General features: G+C 37.8%; 4 protein-coding genes across 7 annotated transcripts; 2 read left to right on the top strand and 2 right to left on the bottom strand.

The window, feature by feature from the left end:
- Positions 1-311: 311 nt before the first annotated feature.
- Positions 312-3,114, bottom strand: LOC106640719 (NECAP-like protein CG9132). Of its 2 annotated transcripts, none has more exons than XM_014354844.2 (3): positions 2,301-3,114; positions 1,730-2,126; positions 312-1,163 (listed from the first exon to the last, which is right to left on the bottom strand). In XM_014354844.2, the coding sequence occupies exons 1-3, from the start codon at positions 2,396-2,398 to the stop codon at positions 867-869; spliced, it is 792 nt and encodes a 263-aa protein (XP_014210330.2). In that variant the 5' UTR covers positions 2,399-3,114; the 3' UTR covers positions 312-866. The 2 variants fall into 2 exon arrangements, with proteins under 2 accessions (XP_014210330.2, XP_089445590.1); XM_089589464.1 differs by having other exon boundaries at positions 2,297-2,370.
- Positions 3,115-3,895: 781 nt separating this feature from the next.
- On the top strand, positions 3,896-6,161 carry Ost48 (dolichyl-diphosphooligosaccharide--protein glycosyltransferase non-catalytic subunit Ost48). The gene is made up of 3 exons (XM_014355000.2): positions 3,896-4,240; positions 4,685-5,311; positions 5,411-6,161. The coding sequence occupies exons 1-3, from the start codon at positions 4,105-4,107 to the stop codon at positions 5,953-5,955; spliced, it is 1,308 nt and encodes a 435-aa protein (XP_014210486.2). The 5' UTR covers positions 3,896-4,104; the 3' UTR covers positions 5,956-6,161.
- Positions 6,162-7,869: 1,708 nt separating this feature from the next.
- LOC106640586 (uncharacterized) lies at positions 7,870-8,398 on the top strand. 2 transcript variants are annotated; one of them, XM_014354668.2, is made up of 2 exons: positions 7,870-8,010; positions 8,084-8,398. In XM_014354668.2, the coding sequence occupies exons 1-2, from the start codon at positions 7,931-7,933 to the stop codon at positions 8,373-8,375; spliced, it is 372 nt and encodes a 123-aa protein (XP_014210154.1). In that variant the 5' UTR covers positions 7,870-7,930; the 3' UTR covers positions 8,376-8,398. The 2 variants fall into 2 exon arrangements, 1 of the variants encoding a protein (XP_014210154.1); XR_016292879.1 differs by having other exon boundaries at positions 7,930-8,010; positions 8,074-8,148.
- Positions 8,399-8,520: 122 nt separating this feature from the next.
- On the bottom strand, positions 8,521-12,551 carry Hacl (2-hydroxyacyl-CoA lyase). 2 transcript variants are annotated; one of them, XM_014355255.2, is made up of 10 exons: positions 12,407-12,551; positions 11,364-11,505; positions 11,172-11,256; positions 10,306-10,487; positions 10,059-10,235; positions 9,732-9,973; positions 9,445-9,630; positions 9,295-9,370; positions 8,857-9,202; positions 8,521-8,768 (listed from the first exon to the last, which is right to left on the bottom strand). In XM_014355255.2, the coding sequence occupies exons 1-10, from the start codon at positions 12,455-12,457 to the stop codon at positions 8,549-8,551; spliced, it is 1,707 nt and encodes a 568-aa protein (XP_014210741.2). In that variant the 5' UTR covers positions 12,458-12,551; the 3' UTR covers positions 8,521-8,548. The 2 variants fall into 2 exon arrangements, with proteins under 2 accessions (XP_014210741.2, XP_089445662.1); XM_089589536.1 differs by having other exon boundaries at positions 8,521-8,765; positions 8,866-9,202.
- Between the last annotated feature and the right edge of the window lie 1,760 nt (positions 12,552-14,311).

Below are 14,311 nucleotides of genomic sequence, written 5' to 3'. Positions count from 1 at the left end.
TTATAGGAATGGATTTCAGAGCTATTTTATATTTGAAGAAAATATATTTATATATAGGAGCATCCGTGATGTCTGCATATTTTCGAACATTCTTAATCTATTATATCTTTATCTATTACTAATTACAACAGTGACGATTGGCGCAACGCGCTGATACATGTTATGTTACACTATAGATAAAGTGTGTGTGTCACTGCATTGAAACCAGCACGCAACGTTTTATCGTCTTCGTACATCGAAGACGAGTTTGAAATCCATACATTTTCCTTTAAATTATTATTATTAACAAACTCATAACGTACACGCGTGAATATCTTTTATTATTTTATTTTTTTATCTATGTAGGCCTAATGATTCTCTAGTATAATATACTTCATTTTCGTAGATCAACAATATTTACAAACTTGAAAGGTATACTTATCTAACATGGGTTGAGAAAATTCTTCTCCCCATCACGCAAGAGTTGAATTCACAAAACATACGAAACACAGTGAACGTCATACAGAAAGTTCATGCTAATACTGTAATTAAAAATCTAGTACATAAAAAGGAAAACAGGGATTTACGTCTAGCTCTTGTTTACTGTAAATGCAACATTATAATTTGTCTTTTTTCGTTTCATCTCTTAACATTCATTTATCAACTAAACTAAAATATCGACAATCTTAAGGACCATGCATCCACACTTTTTCATTTTTCAGTATCCCACCGTAACGCGCTTCACACCCATATAAGAGCATATAATATATATGTGCTTAACATCGCTATTTTTCAAATATATATTTATATATAAATATATTTATGTATAAATTATACATACAGAAATCAAGAATCTATGCTGCAGCTAATTGTAATTTAAACATCTATTAAAATTGCACCCAACTGGCATTCGTCGCGGACGCGGGAGCTGCTGATGTATTCTGTTGTTGCTGCTGCTGCTGCTGCTGCTGTTGTTGCTGTTGCGACGCACTTGCAAATTCGCCCCATTCGGAACCTGTTCCACTATGATTTTGTGGATTCTGTGTAGGCTTGTGCGCGGGTGACATTGTAGGTGTTTTTGCTGGTGGCGGGGCGATTTTTACCCCACCGGGAGGCGGTGGAAGTCCGATGCCTGTACTCGGTCGCTGCTTTGTCTTTGACGATACTTCGCTGCCATCTTTTTTCTGGAATTGATAAAATAAATTTAACATTGATGAATAACAAAAAAAAAGATGAAACAAATACAAAGATAAATGGAAAAGTGCTGTATAAACGTCATATTCCATAAAAATTATCGCTAAGCTTTTGCGTACTTACTATTGCTTTATCAAACATTTTGCTGATAAAACTATCGAATTTACTTATATTTATGTTGTGTATGATTCAACAATAATACTTTTATCTTTAATTTCGTAGAAATTACTAAATTGCAATGGATTTCGTTGAAAAACAAAATTTGATTCTCTGATTCCTCCAAAATTTCCAACAACGTCATAATAAAATAAAAGATAAATTTCTGTGAAACATTTTATTTGGACTGCGTCGTAAGTTAGAGGAAAAAATAATTATTCATCGCGGTTATCTGAGCGACCCATGAAACTGATGGTGAAAGCAAATATACATCCTGTGTTATACATACATATAAAAAAAAAGCGTCTCCACTGTCGCTCCCATCCACGTACAAAGAGTAAGTATATATCTTACCATGCATGGTATAAAGAAAAAAACGAGCAAACACATTGAAACTCACAGTAATTTTCATGTTGATTTTGATAGTCTCTCCCTCCTTGAACCTGAGATCTAATTCCTGCTTGGGCTGTTGCTTCTCCTTTTCAATTTGGTCCTTGTTCTTGAGCCACTTGAAATGATCCTGGAGTGCAACGTTTAGATCGAAGCTGTCGCTCCTGTCGAGAAAGCCAACACCAATGAAGGCAGACCTGCCATTGTCGTCCTGTATCCGAAGGACGAAGTAACGGGACGAGTCGGTGACCGGCTCGACGGCGATGCCAGGATACGTCTCGATCGGACACTTGGCAAACAGCTGACCGCTCGCCTTATCCTCGAGCTTTATGCAAACCGCGTCACCCTGGGCCACCAGCCTCATCCTGCCAGTCCACGAGGGCTCCTGCAGATTCCAATCGGCGGCGCTGAAACATGTGTGCATCACCTAAGTGTCATATTATACAAGTTGACTTTGTCTAAATACTTGGATAAAATCAACAGAACAGAGAAAAGACAGGCTTGTCAAAATTTCGTCCAGATGGAAAAACGAAATTCTCGAGGTGGTGCAACGCATAAAGACGAGGAATAAACGTACTTACCGATAGCCCCTGTTGGTCGACCTTGGCGGTATTTTGAAGACGAAAACCTCGGACTTGACCAGCAGCACGCTCTCGTACGTTTCCGTAGTTGGCTCCATCCTTAATCTTCTGCTCGCTGTTATTTTTTCTTCTCTTCGTTTTGTGAATCACCCGCGCACACGCTGTACTTATACTACAGCAGCACTTAAATATTAAAATGTAACGCAATTTGCACGAACCATATGAAACGCGTTGGCAATAAGTATACTTAGTAATCCTTCTTCTTTTTGTGTACTCTTTCTCTCTCTCTCTTTCTCTGTATTTAGCTAAGTATTATATTATGGGAGAGCTGGCGCTCGCCCAACTACTGATATGACACGAGTACAAAAGATTATATACGGAAAACTAACGGCTGACACTCGACACGCGACACACAGCGCTTGTATTATACACACCTACTATTATTGTAATTCTGACGTTTTGACAGAAGCGTAGAAATCACCCCTGGGCTGCAATAGTGATGTCTTCCTCAACGGGATTGTACTTAAACTATACTGAAGAGAATTGAGAAGAGAAAGAGAGCGCGCACTGCCACTGCCTCGCGTTTTTTTACCCTTACCCACTTTTGTGCAGCTCTGCTTTGCTCCAATGCTTCGTTTTTATACACGTACATACATAGATTTTACAATAACATGTAGGTACCTATCCGAAAGATTGGATTCTCTCTTTTATTCTCGACGCAGCCGTACCTACTCTTATCTCTCGCCACAACGCACAACGCTATCCGTATCCGCTGAGTTGATAAGGATTTTATGTACATATATACACAAATATCTCTCTCTCTCTCTCACTCTGTCACGCCTCCACACCTCCGCCTCTGGGTCACGTCGTTAACCCTGGCTCTTTTTTACTCATGTATGTAAGTACATACTCTTGCGTACTTGCGCGATGTGTCATTTATTTAGATTACGTACACACAGGTGTACTGGAGTACATAGTTTTCAATAATATTTATTTTTTACATTTGTCATTAGTATTGAATATTTATATGTGCAACTGTGGGTGGCTAAATACTTTGTGAGTGTATAAATAATGTCCTGCCCTTTTTTCTCAGGATTTGTTAGTGTGAATTTTGCTGTTATTTGAAAAAAAATTTTTTTTTATGACTTTTCCTTACTCAATCTAGACTGTTAGCATGTTTTATATTATTATTTGAAATAATTACCTGAATATTTTTTCCTACTCGAGTACCAATAATATTCGTGGCTTTTATCGATTTACGTAGGTACTAGTTTTTTTTTTATGTTTTAATTTAATTTTTTTTTTTTTTACGGTGTTGCCTAAAATAACAATGTTTTTGGTTTATTTGTGGCAATCTTTCTCAAAGACATATCATATCATGCTCAACATGAAATTAATCACCCAACTCGTGCTTATCATTTTTATACAATTTGTATATTCTAAATCATGTGTCTAATAATGACGAAAGGCGAATCTTCATCAGGTACTTATCAGTGTCAGCTCCAAAATTCAAATATTTCGCTCTAAAACACTATACTTAGTCTGCTTCATCAAAATGCAAGTGCGGCGCGACTGTCGATGCGAAGAGTTCGTGAATCGTGAATCGTGTCGTGGCAAGCATCTAGCGGACGATCGACGACGATCCGCCGACGTGGTGTGTTATCATTTTTTTTCTCTCCCCTCGAACGTCGACGTCTAAAAAATTAAGCCAACCCATCATCAACAGAGGCTGTTTAAAGTGTTGTTTCGACCGGTGGTGTACTTGTGTGGTCGAGAACATTTTTTTAAGAAAAAAAACAAGACCATGAAAGTCACCTACGGAGTTATCGCCTGCCTCCTAGCGATTGTAGCCGGGGCAAGTGCCGGTGGTTCTACCCTCGTGCTCCTCGACAACTACGTTATCAAGGAGACCCACTCGATTTTTTTCAAAAATCTTGAAGGTTTTTTTATTCTTCTGTGTTGTTATTTTCCTCACAATAAGCAATTCTCTAACTTTGTATGGGTTGTTTTTTTTGTACTTGAAATGGTTATATTTCAAGCTCTCAACCACCTGACAGTTTAAAATTAACTAAGCTTATCGTACCTTTGATCATAAATAAGCCTATGTACATTATCGATAATTTATATAATAATATTGCTTAATTTATTAACATTTTTTTTGTCTATTTCGACTAAAATATTGTTTCTGGTCAAATTGGAAAATCTGGAGTATTCCGCACCTTTGCTGATTAGTGGTGCAGTTTTTTTTTTTTTTTTTTTTTTTTTTTTATTTACGTTGCACGACTTCGTAACTTTACCTTTGAACAAAATCATCTTTTTTCTCTCTCTCTCTCAAGATTTAAAATATTGTAAATAAAAATAATTGTACATTTGAAACATTTCAGATTCTGGCTACACGCTCACATTTAAATTGGCCGACGATTCTAATCTGCTACTGTCTAAATATGGGGATTTTCTTTACAAGCATCTTATCATCTTTGCCCCAACTGTTGAAGAGTTTGGTGGTTCTTTGAGTGTAGATGCTATCACTCAATTCATTGATGGTGGTGGCAATGTTCTTGTTGCTGCTTCATCCCAATCTGGAGATGCTCTCAGAGATTTGGCATCTGAGTGTGGATTTGAGATGGATGAAGAAGGTACAAGTGTCATTGATCACATGAACTACGATAGCTCTGACACTGGCTATCATACAATGATTGTTGCTGATCCTGAAAATTTAATTGATGCCCCGGTCATTGTTGGCAAGAAAAATGTCGTACCTATGCTCTACAATGGAACTGGAATTATAGCCAATTCAGACAATCCGTTGGTCTTGAAGTTGCTGACTGCATCAAGCTCTGCTTATTCTTACAAACCTGATCAACATGTCAAGGAATACCCACATGCTGTTGGCAGAAATACTCTACTTATTGCTGCTTTGCAAGCTAGAAACAATGCTAGAGTTGTGTTCTCTGGATCCCTGTATTTTTTCAGTGATGAAGCTTTTGAAAGTTCTGTTCAGAAAAATGGAGGTAAAGCTATTGGAAATAAATTTTTTTCACTTTTACCCTTATTGATCAAAAAGCATGTAAAAATACTTTATTAATTTTTTTTTTTTCTTCCTATACTAGATAGCAAAAAATACGAAACCTCTGGAAACCAGGCTGTTACGGAGGCCATAACAAAATGGGTATTCAAAGAGAACGGAGTAGTCAGGGTGTCGTCAATTAATCACCATAAGGCTGGAGAAAAAGAGCCACCAGCTTCGTATACCATCATGGACGACGTGGTGTATACAATCACTGCTGAAAAACTTGATGGAGACAAGTGGATTCCATTTGTTACTGATGATCTCCAGCTCGAATTTGTGAGAATCGATCCATTCATCAGAAAGACGATGAAGCACGTTGGCAACGGCCGGTACGAAGCTCGTTTCAAAATTCCAGACGTTTATGGAGTCTACCAGTTTAAAGTCGATTACACTCGCATTGGCCTCACCTACCTGTACAACACAACACAAGTCTCTGTCCGACCTCTAGAGCATACTCAGTATGAACGCTTCATTCCAAGCGCCTACCCGTATTACGTTAGTGCCTTTTCGATGATGGTTGGCGTTTTCTTGTTCTCTATTGTCTTTCTGCATTACAAAGACGATACAAAATCCAAAACTGAATAAACAGACAATTCAAGAAAATATCCAAGTACTCAAGTACAGTACTTTTTTTTTCGTAAGACAGTTGCACTGTGATTTTTCGTAAGCTAGTGTGAAAGTTAAATTTTTTTGTACAAGCGCATATGAAACGAGTGAATTGAAGAGCAATTGAAATATCATTTTTCAGAAACAGTAAAATTTATTTTTTGTATATATACCAAAATAAACATTTGACCAACAGAATCACGTTTTATTTTGTCATCACACGCCCCTCAGAACAATTTTTTTCACATGGTTTTAAGCACATGCGAATTTTAAAACGCCGTGTGAATTAGCGCACCTTTTGGCGCTAACTGATTCATTACAGATGACAATCCATCATTCGTTTGGATCATTCAATAATCCCTCAGATGGGTACATAACTATCGTGCAATGACATCCAGTTTCAGAAAAAAGTCAAGAAACAGTATTTTCTCATTTTCTAAGCGTATAAATCTGTTTATTTCCCACTATCCCTTCTTTATCCTTTCATTTCCACATAACGAAGGAAAAAAAATGTAGATCAGCGAGTAGATAGATTTTATCATTCTGGTAAAGAGAGCACGGTGGAAGATGTACGTGAAGTTATTTGTAGTAATTAAAGAAATTACTACTAAGTAATGCCATATGGTCGATTTTATTAAACCATATGAATATCTCTATTTTTAGAGGTCGACTTTTGAGTGAAAAATAGATTGTAAACTTGCCGCAAACAGCACAAACCACGTCAAAATTTTATTATCTATCTGTAAAATTAGTTGCGGCTGGTTTATAATTATCAAAGTGACTTTGCTGTAAATAGCAATAGTTATTTGGATCAGCGCCATCTAGCGGTCTTTATTTTTTGGCCAAAAGTGGCTCCTAAAATTCTCAATCAGAGCATTCAGGATTAGAGCCATTTAGTCAATTATAAACCAGCCGCAACTCATGATGAAGCTATAGAATGAAAAAATAACGATACGTGTGTTTTAGGCGGCAAGTTAACAATCTATTTTCTACCAAAAAATCGACCTCCTATGTGTTTGTACTTTTGAAGATAAATTTTCAAGCATAAGATAGATTGTTAATTTGCCGCCTAAAACACATGTATCGTTATTTTTTCATTTTATAGCTTCATCATGAGTTGCGGCTGGTTTATTATTGACTAGATGGCTCTAATCCTGAATGCTCTGATTGAGAATTTTAGGAGCCACTTTTGGCCAAAAAATAAAGACCGCTAGATGGCGCTGATCCAAATAACTATTGCTATTTACAGCAAAGTCACTTTGATAATTATAAACCAGCCGCAACTAATTTTACAGATAGATAATAAAATTTTGACGTGGTTTGTGCTGTTTGCGGCAAGTTTACAATCTATTTTTCACTCAAAAGTCGACCTCTAAAAATAGAGATATTCATATGGTTTAATAAAATCGACCATATGGCATTACTTAGTAGTAATTTCTTTAATTACTACAAATAACTTCACGTACATCTTCCACCGTGCTCTCTTTACCAGAATGATAAAATCAGAGGCTGTAAAGTTACGTTGGTCGTGGTGGTAACGCCGCTTGGGGTGTTTTCCGCAATCGTCGTCACCAGCAAGTAATTTAAATTTGCGCTCTACGTTACCGTCAGGTCAGTAAGTCAACTATTTACTATATACCTTGAATTAAACTGGCGCTGTATATTCCGTAATCTGCGGCCATATGGCCATATGCGCTGCAGTTAAAACAGCAGACAACGTGAAAGTCGAGAAAAAAAAAGTGAAATTGTATGGATTTGAACGCATACTTTGGGGAAACATATAGTTCCAAATCGAACCCTCAGGGCGGCGCTACTAGTCGCTTAACACTTCGAATATACTTGTTCTAATGTTCTTGTGCGCGCTTCTGCGTTTTTATGTAGTAGGTATGACAGGTTATTTTCTGTTGTATTCTTGAACATTATTTACTGTTGAGAATTAAGACAACAGTTAAAAATGAGTAACAGCCAAGATGAAAAAACTAAAATTGAAATTCAAAAGTTACTAGTAGCTATAAACGACGACATGATTAAAATGTAAGTTTTAAACTTTACACTTCTTATTTTTGTTACGTTGTAAAAAAAAAAAAAAAAAAAAAGTTTGTCTCAGAAAGGACGAGTTATCCGCAGTACAAGCCCTCGTAGAAGAAAACGCTTTGCTACCGACGTCCGCGAAATTGGCAAATGAAAAGTTGACTATAATTGCCAAGGAGGCTGGAATCGACCTGGGTAATTTGGAGAGTGTTTTGAATGAGTCTGCAGATGAAGAGGAAAGTCAATCAGAAAGTAGTGACCAAAAAAAGGCCAGCTGCAAATCCACGTCAGTTCAATCAAATGTTGCCATTATTGCTGCTGCCACGGATAAACTGGCAGTTAAACTAAAGCGTACGTTGAAAAAGTGATTAAAATTACATATAATTTTGTAATAAAACATAACTTTTTAAGAATGTATAGATATATATATTTTTATACTTTTATAATAAAATAATTTACTAACGAAATTATACATTACTTATTTATAACCATAAAAAACACCCTATTACAATTTTCAATTAATTTAATAGTACAGGTGACGTTAAAGCTTGGATTCTGTTAGCCAACTGAAGGCTTGTTCTTTGCGATCAGCTTGAGGATTAATCATTATGTTTATGAGACTGGGAGCATCTTTTATTTGTAAAGATTCCTTCAGAGCTATCCTGATTTGTTCGGTGCTTTTGCAGAAGTATCCCTTTTTTCCAAAAAGTTCCATCATTTTTTCATAGTGAGCATCAGGTGTCAGTGTATTTGGAGGTGTCCTAATAAGCATTATTATAATTATAAATACAAGATTCTAAGATAAATTGTACAATCATAAAAAAACTCATCGAATTTATATACACTCACAAGTCTGATGCCTCTCCACCAGATCTTATACCGGTGTATGTTTCGCTGTCAAATCCGCCGTAAATTCCATTATTGTTGACAATGACAACGACTATTGGAAGCTTGTACCTGAACATTGTTTCCAACTCCATACCGGAAAACCCAAAAGCACTGTCTCCCTCTATGCAAATGACTTTCTTGTTGGGATGCTCGTCTTTGCAGTATAGAGCTGCCGCAATCGCAAACCCAAGACCAACTCCCATCGTTCCAAAAGTGCCAGCATCAAGTCTGTGCCTTGGCAAATTGTTCAATAGTATTGTTCTTCCAATGTCCATGGTGTTTGCTCCCTCCGAACAGATCATGCAGTCTACAAGCAAACATAAGGTTCATGCAATTAAGCAAAAGTATATCAATAACATCATTTTGTGCAAGCTCAAATAACTAAAGATTGACTTCCACTGTCAGGCAGAGTGTCCTGAATGGTTTTGAACACGGCGTAGTAGTTCAAGGGCTGGCTGATGTCTGTGCTCATTCTCTGCAAAAGACAATAAAAAAAAACATGCAACGAACCCTCAGAAAACCACCACCAATAGTGCGAGAAATACCCACGTCAACTGTCTCTCTGTTGCTGTTCCTTTTGTTGTCTAGTTCTCTCCACCAGGGACCATTTCTGTCGTGCGAGTACCGCCGATTTTTCAGAGCTTCGGCCAAAAGCTCGGCCACTGGGCCAATGCTCGCTTGGATCGCAACACCAGCCGTCACAGAATTGTGCAACTCCTCGGCGCAGATATCGACCTACTCTCAAGCAAATACCGATCTCACGACAATTCAAAAATCTCATCGCACATCCAAGATATTGATGGCAAAAAAAGAAGAGTGAAAGATAAAAAAACAACCTGAATGAATTGCACATCCGATCGGTATCTCGGTGGCCGGCCAAAGTGCAGCATCCAGTTGAGCCTCGCGCCAAGCAGCAGTACGACGTCGCTCTGCAGAAGAGCCGCCGACCTGGCGCTGGACACGCAACGGGTATCGGTATCCGGCACTACACCTTTGCCCATCGGCGTCGGCAAGAACGGCAAGTTTGTAGACTCGACCAACCAGCGGACTTGGGCCTCGCTCCGAGCATAAGCCGCTCCTGCGACAGATATATTTATATACGTTCGGTATGGCCGATCTGTCCGATTTACTCGATAAATTTCGCGCGATGTTGAACAACAGACCTTTGCCAACGACGATCAGTGGCTTTTTGGCGCGGACGAGCAGATCAGCGGCCTCCTCGACCAGCCGGGTGTCCGGGAACACCAGAGGTGGCTCAGGGACAGGCCGGGCTCTGGCGACTCGATCGCTGTCGATGCTCTGTTTCAGCAGCGTGGCCGGAAGATCCAAGTAGGCCGCTCCTGTTGGTTTTGGCCACTGATTTTTTATCAATTCTCCATCGGTACCTACTTGTACACCTTATTTTTGTACCTGGTCGGCCGTAAGTGGCGAGTCGCACGGCTTTTTCCACGTGGAGTGGAATGAGACTGGCCGAGGCTGGCCGGGCGGCGTACTTGCAGTGCGGACGGCTCGCCTCGACTTGGTTCGATTCTTGGAAACCACCGATGCCCTCGTGATCCTGGGGACACGAGCCGCCGAGCACCAGGACCGGCCTGAAATTTTTTTTTTTCTTTTTAATTTCATTAGCCGTTACAATTGACTTTAACAAAAATGTCACGGTGTTGATCGTTAACGTCTTTGCAATGACAATCGTTATGTTTTATTATTGTTATTGCCACGCTTCGCGAAAATATAAGTGTATTTTGCACTACATGCATTCGTCATTAGTTATTGTATACGTCGACCATTGCATGTTCTGTAGTACAACCGACAACGTCCGTCTTTCAAAGCTATTGTTCTTTTTGGAGAAATAATAATTGCAAAAGGTTTCATTTCAGCTTAATCGACAATGACACACAAATGACATGATTTCGTACTATCTAACGATCATTGATATTACGTTTGAGCGCATAAGTATGAAGTTTTTTCTAGCTGCGTATTTGTTTTTTTCATCATCGATGAACCGTTTGTTAATCCAAATGGCAATTTTTTAAGTTAAAAATGTTATAAACAGATATAGGAGTACCCATCACACAGATTTACGTCACAAGTTGCGCAGGTAAATTAGATTAAGTATAGCTTCGTGATGGCTTTTATTACATCAACATCCTCTTGTGCGGAAACTTTGAATTACGTAATTTTAATAGACTTGCAGGCAACAAAGATATAAATTTATATCTGTACTAGTTTTTATAGTGCGTTATAAGTATACTTGGAGTTAAAGCTCCGCTGCTTACCAACAGTTCATTTGAGCGTTGGCCATACCCCCGATGACGTGCAAGAGCCCCGGCCCGGAAACGCACAGAACGGCCGCTGGTTTCCCTGTATCGTCATTTTTATTAATACTTGTTTTTCATCCTTATAAAAATTAATCCATCATTGTTTGATTCAATATGATATACTAATATATATGTATCTCGAGAGCGCACTTGTGAGGAATCCGTGAGCTTGGGCCGCGTAACAGGCGGCCTGCTCGTTCCTGAAGCCTAGGTAGCGCAATCCTGCGGCCTGCAACGCCAGGGCCAGTTCGATCACTGGATGACCCACGATTCCAAAGACATACCGGACACCCTGTTGACATTTTTTTTTTTCCCTTTTATTACAGCATTTTAGATAAAAAAAAAAAAAAAAAAGATAACTAAATCCAGTTTACGGACAAACATTGTATTTTATACTTTTCAAGTTGTTTTCGTTATGGTCGGTCCAGAGTTATCTTCTTACAGTAAGTTTCCTACCAACTTGGGAGATTTCGCAATCTCAGGGCGTGAAAGAAACGCAAAGCTTTTGTTTTCTTGTCTACAACCGCGATAAAGAGGAATAATTATGCTTACTTGTTCGTCGTACATATAGTGTAGTTCTTAAGAATTACATTTATTTGAACTGTTAAAATTTATTTATTTTTTTTTTAATCACCGATTTCTCACTGATGCTGTGTTTTAATTATACCATTATCGAATAATGAGTTGGAGTGAAACCGAAACTGCGAACGAGCATGTCCCATTGATTGACATAGGCAATTAATAAAGGTAATTAAGTTTCGCCGTCAATTTATCAAGAGTTAACGCAATTTTCTTGTAGGAATAAAATTAAATTGTAATAAATACACCGCTTTTTATGAAAAGTATGTGTACATGTATCAATTTGTATTAAAATTTTCATACAGAATAATAAGCTTGAATTTTTATTTTTTAAACAAGGCGCCAATCAGGTGGCGTTACTGTCTCTCTTTCTCTCTCTTGCTTGGAAGGAAACAGCGTTTTTCCCCGAATAATTTTTTTTGTTCAATTATTCTTATAAATTTTTATCATCGATGTAACAATCGTAAATAATCACCAATTTGAAACCAAATTATCTCAATTAAAAACAAAAATTATTTTATTTAACCAAATAAATACTATAACCTACAATATAATGTCACGTATACTTTTCCGTTTAGTAGTGATCAATATGATATAAAAACGCTCAGCCATACCTGATCTCTGAGAGCCTCCGCCAAAATTTGATCCCCATTCGTCTCTGCCATACTATGCGTACAGTTTGTACTTCCAAAAATACAACACAATCAGTGTAACATATACGTGTCTACTTTGTACATCCACTCGCAAACGCTATAATCATAGTATCATACTATTCACTATTTGCGCTATCTACACACATATATCTTGCGTATATGTCACTATTAAAATTTTAGCGCCTACTAGGGATGCTTGAGCACGCATTTGATGAACAAAATGTGTTGTTACGATTTCGCGAGCTGTTGGTGACGATAAATTTTGGATGAAGATGTGCGGGAGAGTATACTCGTTTGCTTTTTACCTTTGCAATTTTGCCGCGTCATCTCGCATATCATACCGATTATATAAATATTTATTTATTTCACGCCTGCGCTCAATTTTTATGACTACGATTACATTCCTTCCATTTTTTTTCGTATCGGTACATAATTACGTATATTGTATATGAGCATTGGCTCGCTGAACGGACTTTAATCGATTTTACTTTCTTACCTAGAATTTGAATCAACTGACGAATGCACTTATGAATTAGTTTTCAATATGATCAACGCCTTGCGAAAGCTTATACCGATTTTTCATGAGAGAAAGTGCCGATTTCTCAATCGTTTGTATGCAAAACCGATCCTGTGCACTTTTCTTGCCAACTAATCGCAAAACAGTGGCACTTTGTATGTACAGGTGTATGGTGAAAAAAAAACAATGTTTTTTCTTTTTTTTCAACAATATATTTTTGTGATTACAAAAGTGGTTATGAGCTACTAATAATTATGGATAAGCGATTGTCGAGGAAGTCGAGATAATACCCAAATGCTTATTAACTATACCAACAACGCTACCTGGCTATATATTTTTTAAAACGTATACCTTCAGGTGCACACACTAGGTGTATTGTCATCGCGTGATACTACACTATTGTACAGCTTTTTGATTTTCGTTTTGATTTGCTTGCAGTAAAAAAAAAAAAAAAAAATTTTCACGATGAAAATCAAAGTGCGAGATATTTGTATTTACGATGGCAGGGAAGGTAATTGTAAATTATTTTCAAGGATTCATCTTTGCTCTTATCGCCATAAAAGACACGCACGAAAATTTCGTCCGGAAAAATCACGGAAAACTCACGCTCGGCACATTTTCGTCCGTGCTCGTGATGAGTTTGAAAATTACAGACCACACGCACGCACCCGAACACCTAATGTTTTTTTTTTTTTTTTTTTTTTTTTTTTTCCTGTCCGGCAGTATAAGTTGTTTTTTTTGCCTATGACTTCTGGCGATATCGCGTGTAGGAAACATCATTAGATACCTGCCGGCTGAAGTTCAGATGTTTTGTACAAAGTAAAATTGACGATGTGTTCCAGTGTCCATCCGCTCGCGTTTTCCGCTCTACAGTTTCTTTCGGAAATCGGATACTCAAGGATTTCGATAGCTCACGGGCGAGCTTCGGAGATGACTTTAGCATCGAACGACTTGTCTATTTTTCTTCCATTTTCTTTTAATTAAATGACGTTAAATGTTCTCACAGCCTCGATCCACCAAAAGTGAAAAAAAAAAAAAAAAAAAAAAAAAAAAAAAAAAAAAAATTGGCTCGCACGGCAGGTGGAAAACACTAACATCTTCTACGATAGCTGTGATAAAAACCACGCAACAATGTTTTTTAATAGTTTCAACGATAAAACTCGGTAAATCCTGTTATAAATCCCTGTAATAGCAGTAATAAAAAAGTATAATCGTGCAGTGTTACTGTAATGAAAAACATCGCAGTACAAAAGTGTTCAGTGTACGTCTTGTAATGCCGTTGTTTTGAAATTTTGGAAAAAACAGAGATTGCCACACCATTATTGCTTTTGTTGTATCTATACATGTGG

The sequence above is a fragment of the Copidosoma floridanum genome, unplaced genomic scaffold, assembly GCF_036245765.1.
Source record: "Copidosoma floridanum isolate Cflo_tuat_1 unplaced genomic scaffold, Cflo_Japanese_pri ptg000009l, whole genome shotgun sequence".
NCBI classification, from domain to species: Eukaryota; Metazoa; Arthropoda; class Insecta; order Hymenoptera; family Encyrtidae; genus Copidosoma; species Copidosoma floridanum.
The sequence above is the reverse complement of the archived record's forward strand: the minus strand, read 5'-3'. Positions and strand labels throughout refer to the sequence as shown.